Raw genomic sequence first — 20,415 nt, 5'->3', positions numbered from 1 at the left:
CAGGTCAGAGATAGACATGTACTGTATGTTATCAGTTGTCCATGGAATCTAAAAATAAAACAGAAGCGTGAACATAACAGAGTGGAAACAAACTCACAGATAAAGAGAACAAACCAGTGGTTAATAGTGGGGAGAAGGGAGGCGGAGGGATAAGACAGGTGTGTTGTATTCAGAGAGACAGAGTACATGTATAAAATAAATAAGCTACAAGGATATGCTGTACAGCATAGGGAATAAAGCTACTATTTTGTAACAACTTGAAGAGGAGTATAACCTGTAAAAATATTGAATCACTATGCTGTATATCTGAAACCAAGATAAAATTGTGAATCAGCTATAATTCAATACAAAATTTAAAATGTATAAACCTAAACTTAAATAGGGCTTCCCTGGTGGCTCAGCTGGTAAAGAATCCAGCCTGCAATATGGCAGACCTGGGTTCAATCCCTGGGTTTGGAAGATCCACTGCGTTGGGAAGTTAAATAGAAATAAGGTGAGACTTTAAAAAATAACATAAAACATAAAATACAGAAACCACTGGCTGACAGTAAATTAGAGAGAAAATATAAATGAATACCGTTATCCCCATTTTATAGATGAGGCAACAGTGTTACATGGAGGAAAGCAACTCGCCTCAGGTCATGTGGCAATATGTGGCAGGTTTATAAGCTGGGCAGTCTGATTACACAGAAGCTAGTCACAACTAGTACACCATCCTGTTGATCTATATCCAGGAGTGGGAAAGTCATAAAAGCTAGCAAAAAGGAAGATAATTGGTAACTGAATGAGGGGGAAAAGGATATAATGAGTTAGGAAGGAAAAAAAATACACAGACACCCAAATCCTACAAATCTGTAGTAAATATTCATGGAGAAATAAAAGAGTGGGCATAATGTACTGATAAAAGAAGGGAACAAAATACTATTTTAAAAAAATAAGAATAAGGTAAAATTAGATAATTAACACATTATTCAATCATAGTTCTGGGAGATACAGTCAAGGAAATTCCCCAGGAAGTAGAACTAAGACAGAGTTGGAAAATGTGAGCAAAAGGCTAACAAAATGAGAGAATCAGCCCACAGGGTGTAATGCATTGTAGCAAGAATTACAGCAGAGAAGTAAGAGAGCGTAGAGGGAGAGCGTCATTAAAGGAATAATACATGAAAAGCTTCTAGGGCTGGAAGACATATGTCTCTAAACCGAAATTTCCCAGGACAATGAATGAAAACACAGCCACATCAAAGCCTATCAGCGTGAAGTTTCGCATTACCAGAGATGAAGAGGACAGCCAGGAAGCTCTCGGAGACTGTGCGGAACGAGCCACAGACAAGTGGCTGGAAACAGGTGGCAATCAAGACTTTCAAAGCAGTGTGAGGACCCAGGAGGCAGCAGAGACATGGCCTCAAAATTCTGGATGAAAATGATTTCAGTGTGGCCAAACTAGTAAGTGTGATGGTAGACTTTTCCGATAAGCAAGGGCTGAAAATATACACATTTCACGTACTCACAGGAAACTTCTGGAAGATGTGCACTTTAAAACACGAGGAAGAAAATAGGGCAAAGAGCTAAGGAAAAAAGAGGTCAAACAGGAAAGAGGAATAAGGAGAAGAGGCAGAAAGTGGGAGGGCGCGAGGGGGACAGGAGGTAACTCCTGGGACAGAAAGGGAATCGATGGGTTGTCTGATGCTCTGAACACGGGGAAGAGAACGTTCATTTTCTAGATCCTGAGGTATTTGGGGGAAAAAATATATATATATATCAAGTATATGGGCTTCTCAGGTGGTACACAGGTGAAGAATACACAGTCCAGTGCAGGAGATGCAAGTGACTAGGGTTTGATCCCTGGGTATACGCAAAACAAGCAAACAAAATGAGAGGCAATGATCAATGCTAAGGAAAATAAGTTGCCGAAAGAGAAAATGGAGTCATAGTAATTGTGCAATTTGCAGTGGACGGTTGTTTGCTGTTCAGTCGCTCGGTCGTGTCCAACTCTTTGTGACCCGATGACTGGAGCATGCCAGGCTCCCCTGTCCTTCACCGTCTCCCAGAGTTTGCTCCAATTCATCTCCGTTGAGTCAGTCATGCTATCTAACCATTTCATCCTCTGCCACCTCCTTCTCCTCCTGCCTTCAATCTTTCCCAACATCAGTATCTTTTCCAGTGAGTCGGCTCTTAGCATCAGGTGGCCAAAATTTTGAAGCTTCAGCTTCAGCCTCAGTCCTTCCAACAAATATTCAGGGTTGATTTCCTTTGGGATTGACTCGTTTGACCTCCTTGCAGTCCCAAAGCGCTCTCAAGAGTCTTCTCCAGAACCACAGTTCAAAAGCAACTATGCTATCACAAGACTAAAACAATTGATTACTGATTTATACAAAACTTGTATAAAACGATATTGAAAGGCTAGAGGAAGAAAGAAGGCAAGTTTGGGTAAGAAAGGCAAAGTCTTACCATTATTCCATGTGTGATAGCCCCCACAAGAACCATATTGTTGGAACAATCAGACAGTGGGAACTCTCTCTCCAAGTTTTCAAACCAAAGCTCTTTTCTTGTGATAAGTGATTATTTCTCCTGTGTATTTGTGATCATCACGGATTATTTGATTTTCCTTTTGTCATCTTATTTTATTTATTTATTTTTGCATGCTCCTTTGGCTTTTTTTAAACAGTTGTTACCTTATTGACAAGTGTTTCTTTTTTTTTTCCTTAGTACTTCATCTGATGGGCTTCCCTGGTGGCTCAGACGGTAAAGAATCTGCCTGCAATGCAGGAGACCTGGGTTCAATCCTTGGGCTGGGAATATCGCCTGGAGGAGGGCATGGCAACCCACTGCAGTATTCTTGCCTGGAGAATCCCATGGACAGAGGAGCCTGGCAGGCTACCGTCCATGGGGTCGCAAAGAGTCGGACATGACTGAGCGACTAAGCACAGCACAGCACTTCGTCTGATATACCACCTATTTTAATCTATTGATAGATACTTTTAGGGTCTAAAAATCAAATTTTATGTTTATTTAATTAGTCACATCATGAATGAAGCAGTTTTCCAGATTTATTACATATAAGCAAGTGATTATGCACCTGTCTTCTATCAGCTCATTCCCCGACTTGCTCTCAAGCCCAGAGTCTTGCAGCAGGGTCTGAGGAGTTCCAGCATAACCCTGACCCCACAGCCTTGCCTTGACCCCACAGCAACAGCCTCAACTGGGGGCTTGTTAGAAATGTAGTATCTCAGGTCCGCTTCACATCTACTGATTATGGAACCTTCATTATCCTGGGGACTGAAAACAATTCATATGAGCAGTAAAGCCAGGAAGTGGTGCTTTAGAAGATAGGCAGTCCCCTTGGTTTGGTAGAGATTGTACATAGATTTTAGGGCCCAAGGTCAGGCCATGGAGGATGGACTCTTACTGTCTCTCAATCAAGAGGTTTGCTCTTTTTCCGGAAGCACAAAATATCAGTCTAGCAGCTGACTGTTCTTCCAGAACACGATGTCATTACACAGCCCAGAGGGTCATGACAACAGCATCTTTATTGTGAATATTTTTATCAATGTAAATTCATCCTCTTTACACAGATGAAACTTTTCATTAAATTCTACTTTTCTAAAAAAAATTAAAATAACTACTCCTGCCTTCTTTTTCCCCCAACATAGCTTTTAATTTAAATATTTAAGTGTTATTTGCTTTCATATGTAAAGAGAGCTTATATTCAGATTTTGTTTTTCACAAACCAATTTGAAATTTAATTTTCATGGCTGATGTATTTGCTTTCACATTTTAACCTTATTTTGTGCTTTTGGCTCTTAGCACTTCCTTGCCACCTACTCAATTTCCTTCTTTTAAAACAGGCTCTTTAAATACTTTTATCTTCTCCATTGACTCTGAAGGTTTATACCCAGATTCTCTGGATTTTGTTGTTGTTGTTGCCACATTAGATACAAAATAATTATTTGACATTTCATGCAGTTTTGAAACTCTTTTCCATCAACTATTTAAACCTAACTCTACATTTAGTGACTCTTAATGCAACTTGCTTTCCAAACTGTGACATCCTCATTTCTGGATTCTTAACTTGGCTTTACTCTCAGAGTTACAGCACATCCACGGTTACCTTCTGTATGAAGGACAGGTGGGCATTATGTTCATGGAGTCCCTCAGTCTTCTTCTTCTCCTTCTCCTTTTTTTTTAAACCAGTTTTCATTCAGTTTATTACATCATGCCTTTTTACTCAGATGAGTAAATGCACATAAGTTATTTCTCCTCCACTTCTCATTGCTCTCTGGAATGTACTCTTACAAAAATCGTTTAGCTAGCCTGTGCTATTGATATTTCTTTGTGTGTACCATTTCCCCCCCTCTCCGGATGTTTTTCTTTGTAATGAACCTTTTCTACCTGCAAAACACAGGCCACTTTTTATCTCTGAAAGCGTCTTTCCATCCCCCGTCACTACCATCCCTTTTCCTGTTGTTTTGGCGACCCCCTGGGGACGCCCTGTAACTCTGAGCTCCTGCTGGGGTCCGCTGTTCTCCACTTTACACTCTTTCCTCGCGTTGCTCGTCACCCTCGTCTTTGCTAAGGGTGGTTCTCAAGGCGGTGGTCTGCGCCTACCGCTGCATGTTGCGCGGTGATGATTTTCCGTGCCCCTGTGGGGAATGCTGATTCCGCTGTAACGTTTTCAGTTTTCCTTTTCTCACTCAGCATTGGCTTATTTTCATGTAAGTCTGGCCTCCTCTTGTGAATTTCTCCCTTATCTTCCTGAATCCTGAGGATGTCAAACATATTTGTACAAGTTTCTTCTGGATCCTAGACAAAATGCTGTTGAGGTATTGTTTTTTTTCCTGTGATAATTCATATTTTCTTCCCCGTGTGTAGCAACTTGTTTTGAATGGCCCCCGTGCGGCTGGGTTATTGTTACTGTTCTTGCTTTGGTTGAAGAGAGAGAGTTCTCAACGCCGAGTCTGCAGGTTGGTCTTGGAGCTTCCTGGTCCCCCACTGCTAGGGGAATCCCCTTCCACATTCGCGAGGCAAAGTTTCCAGTGACTTCTTCCTGGGATTGCTCTGCTGGATTCGGATGGATGTATGTTCTCTTCACTGGGTGGAGTGTACGGAAGTCTACAGTGCACAGTCTGGATTGCTCAGAGAGTCCCTCCCACTTTATCCTTGCCTACGACGTTTTGATGTTGCTTTCAGCAATCAATGCTCCATTGCCCACCGAATAGTCTATACTGGGGATTTTTTTTGTACTTTTTGACCCAGAATAACTCAAGAAGGTAGAAAAGAGACAATGGGAGGGGGAAGGGGAACACCCATAGTGATGCCATAAAGCATCATAAAGGGAGCAAGGTATTAAGGGAATGTCCACTGTTCCCGTTATTACTTGATCCACTTGGGGTCTTGAGCCAAGAAAAAAAGAAGACAGTGAAATGTCTTCTTATCCCTTTCTATATTAGAAATCGTAGAGACACTGAATGTGTCCATTTCTCTTTACAGTATTATCAACCTTTTATTTAGTTGAAATAAACCCCAGTTTCTAGAAATACATAGGCAGGTAATCCCATTTACAGCTTCACAGGGAGTTTATATATTTTGCTTTGCCTTCAGAAATATTCATTATCTCTGAATTAGAATTCAAGAAAAGCTGTTAAAGAACTTCTAGCTGATGGTGGTGGTAAGGTTAACTTTTGCCCCTGGAATGAGTCAAAATCTTCCTAGTAGTGTGGTCTGAAAATAAGGTACATACGGCCGTGATAAGTTAACGCCAGTTAGGTGCATCAGCCTGCCTCTGGTTCAACGAGCTTCCTTCCAGGGTTCAACCTGAAACATGTAGCTTACGTACATAATGCTTTTCACACTGTGCTGGAACCGTGCGTGACCTTGCATAGTTAGTCACTGTTCTTTGCTGAGAGAAGTCTGCCTTTCAGTGAAGCGGACAAATTGAGAAGAAGCAAGCTGAGTGAGATTTCAGGGTCAGTGTGTAATAGCAGAAGCCCAGGATGGCAAACAAGGATATCTCCTGAGATAGATTTTCATTGCTTCTGGAACCTTGAATGATCAAATCCATGCATATTAATAGTTACGTGCTGTTGTTTGGTGGCTAACTTGTGTCTAACTGCTTGAAACCCCATGGACTGTGAGCCTGCTGGGCACCTCTGTCCATTGGATTCTCCAGGCAAGAATACTGGAACAAGTTGCCATTTCTACCTCGAGGGGATCTTCCCGACCCAGGGATGGAACCTGAGTCTCGCGTGTGTTGGCAGGTGGATTCTCTTCCGCTGAAAGTGACTGTTCCCTGACAGGTCGCGTTTACTGCGTTCTTCACGTTTTCATTCATCAGTAAATGACCTCTAGGGTGTGGCCATGTACTTAGAACACACCGCTTCTCTCTTAACTCACTGAAGTATTTTCAAAACACTTAGATCAAACAAGATTGAAAATCCTTTCACCTTGGCCTACAATATGCTATTTTGGTATGTTTTATTTGTAAATGGTATAATCAAAGTATTACTTAGAAACTCTTTCTGCCCTTCAGCGTTTTCATCAGGGCTACAAGGAGGAGACTGCTGAGGAGGCAGAGATCCCAACGTGAACAGTTTATTGTCAAGAAAGAACAGATTTTGGAAATTGCGGCCGTTCTGATGGGTGCAGGAGAAAAGGATAATGTACTTTCAAGATAGTTCCTGGGTAGAATGTTCTGGGCCTTTTGTGTTTATCAATAAAACTGGTACATCATTTTTAGAAGATGAAGCATTTCAACTAGGATTTAACATATTTAAAAATCATGACTTGTTGGAAAGAATAAATCACTTCTGGAAAAGGTTTCAATATAACTCAGGATTATATATCCTTCCAGAAGGCCTTTAAAGATCAGCCCCTTCACTCAGCTGATGCATGGGTGGAAACGAAAATTGGTTTTTAATAAAGTTGGCTCAGACAGTAAAGAATCTGCCTGCAATGTGGGAGACTGGATTCAATCCCTGGACTGGGAAGATCCCCTGGAGAAGGGAATGGCAACCCACTCCAGTATTCTTGCCTGAAGAATCCCATGGACAGAGGAGCCTGGCAGGTTACAGTCCATGGGGCTGCAAAGAGTCAGATGCAACAGAGTGATTAACACTTTCTTTTGGAGAGTGGTTTTTCCGTCCACACTGCGTCCACAGCAGGCCGCACTGCCCTCTTGTTTGGCTTCACTTTCTATGTCTTGGTGGAAATTGGGAGTGGTCAGTCACGGATCTCTTAGAGAAAGACACGAGAGCAAGTTTTTAAGCTGACTTGATTTAAGCAGTGATGGAAGCACTGCCCCAAAATAGGGAATTCTAATGCCACTTTAGTGAAATCAATAAAACAGTGGCCATGGATCAGATTAAGTAATCCAGACTGTGGGAAATAAACGACCCCATCCTGAACTATTTTGTTCTTGTTTCTGTCAAACCACACGGCAAGACTTACCCCTGAGATGGTGAGGGGGTTGGAGGTGCCCTGTATCCAGGCAGGGCAGATGGGCGTCCTGCCCATCAATCTGGGCAGTGGTCCATCTTGGAGCCTCGAGTGAGTGAAACTAGGGGTGGGGAAGCACGGACTTGCTCATTCCATGTGCCATGGGGCGGCCAGGCCCAGATCCAGTGGGTGAAATGCCTGGGGCGACCCTGGCTGGGCAGGGGTGGGCTTTCCTCTGTCCCTGAGCTGCTCAGGGGCACCGACCCCTGCTTTCACTCAACAGCACTGCCAAAAGCTGGAGCATCCGCAGTCGGGCAGGTCGGCAGCCGAGGGGCAGGCAGAGTCTGGGAGCCTGCGGGGGCCGGGCCTGGCCACTGGGACTTGAGGAGCCCTGATGGGACACGTTAGGAGATCTGGAGTTTCTGGCCCTGAAAGTCGGTTTATAAAAATTCCTGCAAAACCTGGGGATAAACCTCAGTCTGTTGGGTTTTATTGCTTAATTAGCGAGTTGTCAGTAAGTGGCAGCATATGAACTGAGTGATACTTTTTTTCACCTGTTCACTTACTTTTTATCGGGATAATGAGCTGTGGAATGACAGGAAGAATCTTGTTCCCCCCGTGTTCCAGCATGTCGTGGATTCCTTGCCGAGCGAAAAACTCATAGGGAAATGTCATTTCACAGAGCCCATCAAAAAACAGAGGCAGATAATGATGGTAATCCAGCTTCTCAATTTCTACCTGAAAGGAGAGAGAGAGAGAAAAAAAAAATGTCATGTGAAAACAAAAGTCAGGCAAAGCGTGGCTGGGCCAGCTGAGAAGCTGTCACCAACTTAGGAGAAGTAAGGTCGTCAGAACTTCAGGAAGGTTTTCTTAACCAGCTCATCTAATGACTGGAAGTATGCTGCCCTGTCTGTAATCTAGAAATGAGGTTAAAATCATCGCTATTTAAATCTTACCAGATTAAAATCATCATCTACATTGGGAGCATTTTAGTATTTTGCGGGGGAGGGGGGGGTCCTAGGTTAATTTTTTTTCACCATTTGGCACAAAGGCAATACTGAAAAGGGGTTCAAGAAGTCCATGGTATATATACTGAAAAGATTTAAAATGGGGGAAAAAAACAGCTGAGAAGAAAGAGATTAGCATCTGAATTTCTAAAAACAAGAATCTAATTGCACATTAATGTATCTTATGAGATATGTCTTTTCAGGACCTGGAAAATATGAAAGTGAGGGGTAAAATATGATCCCATGGACGTCTCCTGGAGCTGGATGTCAAGAAGAATGTTGGGGCCTTTGAGAAAAAATGGGAAAGACAGACATGGGGCTGAACTTAAATAGACCACTGACACATGGAAATTAAAATATTCCAAATCTCCCCTCTGTTTCTTCTGGGGGCAGAGATATATCTCTTTTCCACCTCTATATACTTCACTCTCAATAATGTCTACATGACCTCCTGTCCAGACCTTTGCAGTTGTATCAAGCACCAAAAGGAACGGGAACAAAAGTTCCAGAAGAGAGAAAAGAGATGGTGCGCTGGGAGCCATTCACGCGTAGATTTGATCTACTGCGTGGCGTATCCATGACCCGACTTAGTACCGCAGGTGACAGACGGGGTGGTGAGATCACGGATGGACAGACGCCAATAGACTAGGATTGTGGGTATAACACACCTACAGGCAAAGGATGCAGTGTTCCCACGAAGAGGTGCAAATTTCCCCAGTTTCCAAGTCCTTATGAAAGCACCCAGCTTCCAATTATCACTGTAAGTAAGTGAGGATTCCATCAGGACCTCAGAGAAACCCTTTTACGTTAGGAAGTTTTCAGAGCCTCCAGTTCTTGCCCAGAATTCTGGAGTGTCTATCCTGCCTGCCCCTGGTGTGAATAACAGATAATAACTCCTCCACACTTCTGAGTGCTTACCATGAGTCTGGGTGAATCAAAAGTTCTCAAATTTCCCAAGTGGGAGGTCTGTCTCCAGACTGCTCATGAATTACCCGGCTAACCAAGGAAGTAAGCACTCAAGATTTGAATGTTCATGTCCTTTTGGAAGTAGGGCTTGGAAAATAAATCCTAAATGGAGGTATATACAGATGTAAATTTTACTTGGTATTGCTTGGAAGATTGTAAAATTTGCTTTATTCATAGTCAAAGTTAATGAAGTTTGTATTTAATACTAAACTTCTCAAGGATTTTTGTGTATTTGAAAATATTTTAGAGTGCTGTTTTTCACAATTAAAAAAAATCAATGCATCATTCAGCTCCAAAAAGTACAGTGTTGTTGTCTACAGTTTTACCTGTAACCTAATTTTATAATGTGTCACCTGTACTATATTTTTTAATTTTTTGCTAAGTCTTTTTAAACCCCATTGTTGCTTTTTACATATCTCTTATAAAGGAGCAAATCATTACATTTTGTACTTTAGTATGAGCTAAGACTTTGTATTTTAATATGTCTGGTTAATGTCTGTCATCTTAATTTTTGATCTCTGAATGTTACTTTTCACTTACTTTTTCCTTTCAATTTTGTAGTTTCGTTATATGGACTGTTTTATTTACATTTTGGTGTGTGATGTCTTTAAACATAAAATAGCCTGTATAAATATTTCATTGCATCTATGTTACAGCTTTCTCTAACATTTAAAAAATGTATTTATCTTATTTAAGTGAGTTAAAAATACCCTACTAAGATAACTGACATGCCCATTTTTCCTTGGAATTTTGTTGATTTTTTTTTTTTTTTGGTATGATTTGGAGCAACGACTCCAACATCAACAATAGCACCAATAAAAATGTCATTTTATGGTACCAGACACTACTGTGAATACTTACGTGTATTAGTTCACTTAATCCTCATAACATGCTCTGTCTCTCAGTCACGTCTGACTCTTTGCGATCCCCTGGACTGTAGCCCTCCAGGCTCCTCTGTCCATGGGATTCTCAAGGCAAGAATACTGGAGTGAGTAGCCATTTCCTCCTCCAGGGGATCTGCCTGACCCAGGGACCGAACTTGTCTCCCACGTCTCCTACACTGAGGGTCAATTTTTTACCACTGAGCTGGCTGGGAGGACCAACAGCTGTACGAGGTAGGTGGGATTGGCATCTCAATTTTCAATATGAGGAAACTGAGGCACAGAGAGGCTTAATAACTTGCCTAAGGTTTGCAGCTAGTTAGCGATAGAACTGGGATCCAAACGCGAGCAGGCTGGCTGCAGGACATGATACTACTTCTTGGGCTTTGTGTATCAAAGTTCAGCATTATTATAATCTCCCTTTATCCTCTTGTCTCTGTCTTCTTTATCATTATTAATGCAGTTTGTCTTAGTCTAATTAAATAATAATTTTGCTATTGCTAGTTTATCTACTATATCTTTTTCTATCCTTTTCCTTTCTTCCTCCTGTGATATTATACTTATATAACATGTAGCATTATATATAAATATATATTATATATATATGGGGGTTGATGATAAGCTTTTATTTTTATTCTATTTAGATTTTTTATTGGAGCCCAGTTGCTTCAGCACGCTGTGTAGTTTCTACTGAATATGCCAGCAAGGTGAATCCGCCATACGTATACATGTATCCCTTCTTTTTTGGATTTCCTTCCCATTTAAGTCACCATCAAGCTGCAGCAGAGCGATGAGAAGAATTCCCTGTATTTTAAGAGCATCTTTTCTAAGTACCTCATAGCTGCATTTGTTTTTTTCCTCTCCTGTTTTACATTGCATATTCAAATGACAAATTTCAAGGATGCACATGATTTCGAAAGTTTTAAAAAAGAAAGAAAAGCAAAGGGAGAAGGGATAGGGAAAGAAAAGAAAAGAGAGCATCTGAAAGACAGCAACCCTGAGTGAAAGGCTGAGAGAGATTGAGGAAGAAAATGATGATCTCCCCGTCTTTAACTCCTCTTAGCACGGATGGTACACAGTCTGCCTGCAATGTGGGAGACCCGGGTTCGATCCCTGGGTCGGGAACATCCCCTGGAGAAGGCAATGGCACCCCACTCTAGTATTCTTGCCTGAAAAATCCCATGGACAGAGAAACCTGGCGGGCTACAGTCCCTGGGGTCGCAAAGAGTCGGACACGACTGAGCGACTTCACTTTGAGCACATTGATCCCAGCAGTACCTTCATATCAGAAATTCTCCTCTTGGAAGTTCTTCTTCTGGCCTGTTTATCAATTATTTGGCCTGTCTATTTCACTAAGATCTATTGTCTTAATAATGCAATAACAACTTGCCATCCTGTTTTGAGGATGGAAACTTCTTAAAACTCTAGACATGTTGCTACTTGCCACAGGGTGATTTTTTACACATAACTTTCTTTCCTGTTTACATATCTTCTAAGGTTTCTTCTTTATCATTAGAACATTGTTGCAGTCGATGAATTTGGCCTAGGCCTTAGGAAACATTCTTACATTCCATTTGCAATCAGGAACTCTGTGTATTTCTTTTGGTTTGAAATGATGTATCTGACTTGGCTCTACTGTATTTTTCTTTTTATCCGAAGAGTTCCTTCTCATTACCACACAACCGTCACACTGTTTTCCACAATAAAGGTGTCTGTGCTTCTTTACTCTCCTTCTCGCTTCAACCCACTTCCCTACGGCTTCGCTGCTCTTACTTTTACCCAGGTCCCTGGTGACCTTCACTCTGCCCAGTGCTCCGGTCCCTTTGCGGCTCTCATCAGCATGGCACAGTTGATCTCGTGACGATGCCTTCCCCAGGCCTCCTGACAGCGTGCCCTTATCACTGGGGTTCATCCTTGATTTCCTTCCTTCAAATTCTGCATCCAATCCATCAGAAGGTAGATTGATTCTATCTCCAAACAGATGCTTAGTTCACTCAGTTCTCCACTGTTTTATTTACTACCCGCTTAGCCTAAGCCACCAACCTTCCTTACCTGGATTACTGCAACAGCCTCTAATTAATCTTCTCTTTGGGCTTTTCCTTCCTGCTTCCTTTCTCTGCACATGTGGGTCTTGACCTGCTGTAGTCCTGACCGAGGCGCCGCCAGGGCCTCCCTGACCGGTTGTTCCCATCCCTCCACACCGCCCTTCTGCAGCTCTGTTCCCTGGACAGATGATGCCTTTCTTTCCCCTCTCCTTCCTCCTAGAGACACTCTCTGAATGCACCCTTCCCTTCCTTTCCAGACCTCTCAGTCGCTGACCACTCCCTTTCATCCAGATTTCAGTTCACCGAGGCCCTCTTACCACTGCCTACTGCTCTGCTTGATTTTTTTTTGTGGCTTTTATCATTTATTCATCGCAGTTTCTTAAGTTCCGTTGTGTGGGGGGCTTGTCATTGCCTAGAAGGGTGTTTGGCACATAATAGGTGAATACTCAGTAAGCAAGTGTTTGAATTTTAATTCTGACCTTTTGAATCTGTCCTCTGGGTTAACTCTTTGAGAAGCATACTCAGCTGCGGAACAAAGGCTAGATGATGAATGACTATATCTGGAGCTGAGGGTGGGAACCACGGCAGAGTGCACGGAGGCGCTGGTGTCGACCGCTGACCCTGTGACGCGAGGAAGCACGTACATTTCTATACCCTTAGGTATCCTACAAATAAAATGCCAGGTTTCCTCCATTAAGACTGCAGCGATTATTTCTATTTCAGCAACTTTGTGAGTATTTTAATAGACAATCAGCACAGGGTTCTCGCTGCTTCTCATTTCACTAGAAATCATTTAGGGTTTAATAATATGCTGTTCTGTTTACCTTTAAAACTTTAGAAGGAAAAGTTTCTGTTTTTCACAGTATCATCAGAAACAAACATATTAATGTGGCTCTATAATTAATATGTTGGAACAACACAAGATCTTCTTTCTAAAATATCTAGATATTGAGAATAATGCAAGATTAAAACAAACTAGACATAAATTAGTAGATCTCTTATATATCTTTGCATGTATATTTGCCACATGACAACTACTATCCTTTAGAGGTCTTTTAAATTGCTGGCTTCTTTTATTCATTTAAACTTACAAAAGATAATTTTTACCATTCATGAAGCAGTAAACCTTTTTCAGTTATATAAATTAGTTTTCTTTTAAGATAACTTCTTCATAACAGATAAATTATAATTTATGTTTCTTTACTATTACTGTAAAAATAGTAACTTTCAAACTACTATAAAATTTGGGAATTTTTCTTGAAAGTTTATTCAAGAACTCTAGAATTCAAAGAAAGCTGTTTGAAATGAGACAAAGAACAAGGGCTGTTTTGAACATATCAGATAAAATTTCATGGTAAAATATTGATTGATGACAGCTTGGATATTAAGTCTAGAAATATCAAGTATTTTACTCACAGAATTTCTCTCTTTTAAATTCATGTTTTATAACTTTTTAAAGATCACATAGAACCTACAAGTTGATCCCTAAATCTTACAGTGACCTTTAGTCAAAAGCACTACAATTCTAACTTCACCTCTGCTATCAAATATGCTTTTCTTTTTTATCTTCATAACAAATATGCAAGGAAGTAATGCTGCACTGAAAGATCAGAAAACCAATGAGGTCGTGAGTCTCATTAAAAAAAAAAACTCAAATCAAAAACTTACTCTTACACTTTGCATACCCTTGCTTCAATTAGCAAATGAAGTATCATTAATAGTATCTGTTATTACGAGTCCTATGGTAATAACCGAGAATCTTGCTTAGAATCACAAAAATCTGAAAAGGTGTGCTTATCTATTAATGTATTATGACCTCATCTAGACTTCTTATGACATTTCTAACATAAAGATTTACCTTACTATTTTCAAGCCTAAAGGCAACTGTTAAACTGCTACAAGAGATCTTACAAATAAGCATTGTTTACAGACGATATTGGAGAAGTAAATGGCAACCCACTCCAGTCTTCTTGCCTGGAGAATCCCATGGACAGAGGGGCCAGGCGGGCTACAGTCCATGGGGTCACAAAGAGTTGGACATGACTGAGCAACTAACACAGATGATAGACATAACATATTTCAAACTCAGATGCACTTCTCTTTTTCAAATGTGTGTGGATGTGTTTGTGATGAAGAACCCCTGGTGGCTCAGATGGTAAAGAATCTGCCTGCAATGCAGAAGCTGGGTTCGATCTCTGGGTTGGGAAGATCTCCTGGAGAAAGCAATGGCAACCACTCCACTATTCCTGCCTGGAGAATCCCACGGATGGAGGAGTTGGCAGTCTACAGTCCATGGGGTCACAAAGAGTCAGAGACAGCTGAGTGACTAATGCTTTCACTACATTTTCTCAATGATACCAAATATATAGCTAAAATCCTGTATTAGTACATGATTAAAAAAGTAAGACTTTTAACGTGAAAAATGTTCTTTAGTGTTAAAAAGGAAATTTCACACAGGATGGATAATGTGGATCCCTACACTGTTATAAAGTCTAAAAAAACCCAAAATGTGTTGTATTTGAAGTTGAAGTTAGGAAACCCTCAGATGCTAAAGACAAAAACCAGAGTCACAGAGATGATAGTGTCCGACCCTAGGTTGTATCAGACACAGATCACATCATAAGACTGAGAATGAGCTTTTAAAATCTCAAGAGTTAGGAAAAGAGAGCATTTGGCAAGAGAAGGGAGTTAGGCTGAAACTCCTGCACTCACTGGAACCCTTTAAGTGCTGTCTCACTTGTGAAAAGCGGACCAGAAACTCTTTCCACAAATTTGTGGAAATAAGAAGTTTAATGTTTGACAAAGCTCTTGCTGGGAAAAACTTCACTTGAGAAACAGAAACCCAAAGGAATTAAGGAATTAACCAAAGAAGTCAAGGAATTAAGGGGGAAAAAAATGTTTTCAGACCATGGAAAGGAAACTTCTGGGCTCAGATAAAAGCAAATTGCGGAAGTGTTAATATTTGCTTAACAGAAAATATATACTATCATTAACCTTAAAATTCAATAGCAGTTTGAAGAATAGACTGGTTCCAGATTAAAAGAGAATAGGGGTCTGGATCACAGAACTGAGGGGCCAACACAGAATTAGCACAGGGGTGAGGCAATGGAAAAGGTACAGATAAATCCCAACTCAAGATGCTCCCACATTTGACTCATGGGACTTCAGAGGATGGAGTATGGAGAAAGGGGGGTTTGGAGCCATAATGGTGGAGACTCATTCAAAATCAAATAAAAGTGTGAATTTTCAGATGGAACATGCATGTCTAGACACCTTTTTGATAAAAACTATAAAACTCCAAAGTCAAGGAAAAGATTTAAAAGCACCTAGAAACAAAAGGCAGATTATAGATAAAGGACTGAAATTAGACTTAAATTACATGTCTAACTAATAAAATAGAGGCCAGGAGGCAGGGTAAAAAAAGGCAGATCATAGATAAAGGACCGAAATTAGACTTAACTTACATGTCTTACTAATGAAATAGAAGCCAAGAGGCAGAGTAAGAACGTTTCAATGTGCTGAAAGGTTTCAGTAATTGTTAATCTTGAACACAGTATTCAGCTAAATCACCATTTCAAAATAAAACCAAATTAAATGTATTTGGCCAAGACACAGACCGAAAGGTTTGTTGTTGTTTGTTTGGATTTTGTTGTTGCTGTTATTTTAACCCAAGGGTTATCCCTTCAACCAAAGGATAGAATTTATTAAACACTGGAGTGAACTGAGGACAAAGAAGAGATGGAAGAGATAATAGTGTACATTTTTAAAAAACACTGACAAGACTAAATAAACACTGACTATAAAAATACAAAAATCATTAATTACAGAGATTTAAAGGTGGATCTGCAGACACTAGGAGGGAGAAATAAAGATGATGAGAGAAAAGTGACCTGCCTCAGAGTAAGGCCTTTGCATTGACAGGGATGAGGATAAAATGATTAACCTTAGACTTAATTCAGCATATTAAAGTGCAAAGATACACATGGAAAGAATAGAAATAAAATTAACTTTCAAAAGCAAGAACATCAGTTCAGTTCAGTTCAGTCACTCAGTCGTGTCCAACTCTTTGCGACCCCATGAATCGCAGCACGCCAGGCCTCCCTGTCCATCACCAACTCCCGGAGTTCACTCAGACTCACGTCCATCGAGTCAGTGATGCCATCCAGCCATCTCATCCTCTGGCGTCCCCTTCTCCTCCTGCCCCCAATCCCTCCCAGCATCAGGGTCTTTTCCAATGAGTCAACTCTTCGCATGAGGTAGCCAAAGTACTGGAGTTTCAGCTTCAGCATAAAGCTCTATTAACATTACAGAAGGCTGACTGAACATCCCAGCTGCCTCCACGAGAAAACATGAAGAGGAGAAAATATGTGGGATGAATCCAAGTAGATAAATAATCATAGTAAATGTAAACAGATTACATTCTCTAGTTAAAAGATTCTAAAGAGAGGGAAAATATACTTCAGCTACAAATTTGTTTATAAGAGGTATACTCAAAATATAATGTCAGAAAAAGATGGAAAATAAAGGTACAGTAAAACATATAATAAGTGTGATACAGGAGAAATTCCTGGAGGAGAAACTGTATTTGCAGTATTTATGTATTTTGCCAAGTGGTGCTTCATAGGGATGATACTAAATTATATTCCCTGTTTCTTCATTGCCTATCCAAAGAGAAAGTCAACAAACTTTGATTTTTGACAATATTATAGGCAAAATAAAGAAGGTTGAGTGCTGAAGAATTGATGCTTTTGAACTGTGGTGTTGGAGAAGACTCTTGAGAGTCCCTTGGACTGCAAGGAGATCCAACCAGTCCATCCTAAAGGAGATCAGTACTAAAGATTCATTGGAAGGACTGATGCTGAAGCTGAAGCTCCAATACTTTGGCCACCTGATGAGAAGAACCAACTCACTGGAAAAGCCCCTGATGCTGGGAAAGATTGAGGGCAGCAGGAGAAGGGGGTGACAGACAATGAGATGGTTGGATGGCATCAGCAAATCAACTGACATGAGTGTGAGCAAACTCGGGGAGATAGTGAAGGACAGGGAACCCTGGCATGCTGCAGTTCATGGGGTTGCAAAGAGTCAGACATGACTTAGTGACTGAATAACAACAACAAATAGGTAAATGTTATTTTTCTGTTATTTTAACCTGTATTTCTTCTACTGTGAGAATAATCACATTTTAAAGATATTTTTGAAAATCATTTTTATGTCATTTTATGTGAATTGTACTTTCACATTCTTGGCCATTTTTTTTTAAAGCTTACATTGAACTTTTTCTTTAGGAGCTCGTTTATATTATGGGGATTTATCCTTTATGTATGATAGGAGTTTCAATTTTTTGAAGACTTTTTTGTTTTAGAATTTATTAATTTTTTTATGGATTCTGAAGTTTGAGTCATCATTAGAAAAGTTTTCCTCCATTCCGTAGCAGAAAGAATAGAAACAATTAGAAAAGGTAATTTATAATTGTTTATAGTACTTTATGATTTTTTTCCCTTATATTTAAGTCATCAAAGCATTTGTAACTTTTCTTGGTATGGTGTGAAGTATGCTTCCAGTGGCAACTTTTTTCCAGTGGCCACCTAGTTGTTCCACCATATTTATTTACTTCTTGACTTTCTATTCTATTGCACTGATCTTTTTTTAATTTTTATTCATGAACCAATATTATTTTAATTATCACAATTGTTTAATAGATTTTAATATGTCAAGGCTCCCCTGTTATTACCTTTCCTTTTCTGTTTTTCTGTTATCATAATTTACTTTTCAATATGAAGTTTAGACCATAAATTTTAGACACAGGTTTACTTAAAGGATATATAATATAAAAACTTGCCTTCAATAATTAGATAAAATACATTCTTTACAAGCACGGGCTTCCCTTGTGGCTCAGCTGGTAAAGAATCTGCCTGCAGTGCGGGAGACCTGGGTTCAATCCCTGGGTTGGGAACATCCCCTGCAGAAGGGAACAGCTACCCACTCCAGTATTCTGGCCTGGAGAATTCTGTGGACTGTGTAGTCCATGGGGTCACAAACAGCTGGACAGGACTGAGTGACTAAGCACACTTGAGACAGTTTAGAAAACTAAATGAACACTAAGCCATAAAGTAAGTCTCAAGAAATTCCGAAATACCTATGTTGCTGCTGCTGCTGCTGCTGCTAAGTCGCTTCAGTCGTGTCCGACTCTGTGCGACCCCACAGATGGCAGCCCACCAGGCTCCTCTGTCCCTGGGATTCTCCAGGCAAGAACACTGGAGTGGGTTGCCATTTCCTTCTCCAATAAATGAAAGTGAAAAGTGATGTGTTAAATTTTTTGAAGAAAATTAAATAACAAATCATTAACTAAAAGACAGCCAAGCTTTTAACTTCCATATATTTGGAGATTTACACTTTTAAATTACTCATAGATCAAAGGGAAAAATCCTTATAGAAATAACAGCATGTTAAGAATTGAATTACAATGAGACTACTTAACCTTAAAAGAACAGAAAAATGCCCATTTATACAGACTCCTTTAGAGAATAAAGAATAAAGGAAAACTACACAGCTCACTATATGAGGCCATCATAACCTTGCCACTAGAATCAAATAGCTACAGTCTAATCTCACTGAATCAAAAATAAAACAACAGGCAAATTGAATTCAATAGCATGTTAAAAAGTATGACCAAACTGGCTGTGTTACAATAACATCAGAATATTTCAACATCATGTTTAAATTTTTAAAGGATGAAAAATAAGATCATTTTAATGGATGCAGATAAAACACTTGATAAAATCATTCATTAAAAAATAAAAACACTATTTTACTGCAGTAAAAATAAAAAATAAAAACCCTGTAGGAAAAACCTACAGCAAATATCCTACTTTATGGTGAAACTTTAGGAATATTTAAATTATGGAAAAGTCCACTGAATCCCTTAGAAAAGAAACAAGATTGTTAAACATCATCACTATTTAGCATTGTCCTGGAAATTCAAGCTAATGCTGAAAATAAAATACATATAAAGACTGGTGGGGAAAAAAGGTCTCGTTGTTTGAGGATGTTATGCTTATCCACATAGTATACCCAGAGAATCTACAAGCAAGTATAATTAGTAAGAGAGTTCAGAAAAATTGCTGCATAAAAGATCAGCAAACTAAAAATAGTCGTATCCCTATATGCCATTAAAATGTATGTATTTTTAATGTTCACAAGAGCAAGAAATGAAGCAAATAAACCCTTCAAGGTAACACCTGCCAATGCAGGAGACGTAAGAGACTCGAGTTTGATCCCTGGGTTGGGAAGATCCCCTGGAGGAGGAAATGGCAACCCATGCCAGTATTCTTGCCTGGAGAATCCCATGGACAGAGGATACAGTCTACAGGGTCGCAAAGAGATGGACACAACTGAAATGACTTAGCGCACAAGCAGAGTAATAAAACTAACAGCCCATAAGACTTTATGGAGACGATTACAAAAGATTACTGACAAGTGTAAATGGAAAACAGGAATGGTCTTCCATGAACAAATGAATACACTGACTATACTCGTGGGTGAACAGACAAACTTACGACGGTGGTGACTTATGTTCAAGTTAATCTACAAGTTTGACACCTAAACTCAAGGCAAGTTTTCTATTCTTAAGGTGAGAAGTGGAAGATTTGAGAGGCTCAGTGACCTTTTGGGACCACATTCTGAGCAGGGACAGAGTGAGAATCCAAACCCAATATTTCTTTCCATTGACCTGTCACATTTTCACTATCTTGATGGCTTGCTGTTTATTACAAATACTGAAGGTTTTATCTAGCTGGAAGATATTATTAATATAATAATTACTGAATAACAAATCTGGACTTGGGACTGGAGAATCAAATTATTTTATGGAATAACCTTATTTCAAGTTTCTGTCAGAAATGCTAACAAGACAGCTAAAGGTCAGTTGTAAGCAGATCTCGAATTTATGCACACTTAACCTTTATTATCCAGGACTTGTGTGTTCCTAACTGTAGCAGTCAATGAGTGATGCTCTGAAGTGGAATAAAGGAAAAAAAAATAATTCCCAGTTAAACGCACCTCCTAAATTTTTTCAAACAGCTTTTT

At 39.9% G+C, this 20,415-nt stretch overlaps 1 protein-coding gene across 6 annotated transcripts in view; it reads right to left on the bottom strand.

The window, feature by feature from the left end:
• The window catches only part of PACRG (parkin coregulated), a 530,120-nt gene that overhangs the window by 254,984 nt on the left and 254,721 nt on the right, over positions 1–20,415 (bottom strand). For all 6 annotated transcript variants that reach the window (XM_061428504.1, XM_061428499.1, XM_061428501.1 and 3 more), the window contains one exon: positions 7,998–8,169. In XM_061428504.1, the coding sequence (XP_061284488.1) occupies positions 7,998–8,169 (172 nt within the window). The remainder of the gene's footprint in view (positions 1–7,997; positions 8,170–20,415) is intronic.

The sequence above is a fragment of the Bos javanicus genome, chromosome 9 (genome assembly GCF_032452875.1).
Source record: "Bos javanicus breed banteng chromosome 9, ARS-OSU_banteng_1.0, whole genome shotgun sequence".
Taxonomy (NCBI): domain Eukaryota; kingdom Metazoa; phylum Chordata; class Mammalia; order Artiodactyla; family Bovidae; genus Bos; species Bos javanicus.
This window is presented reverse-complemented; position numbering and strand designations above follow the sequence as displayed.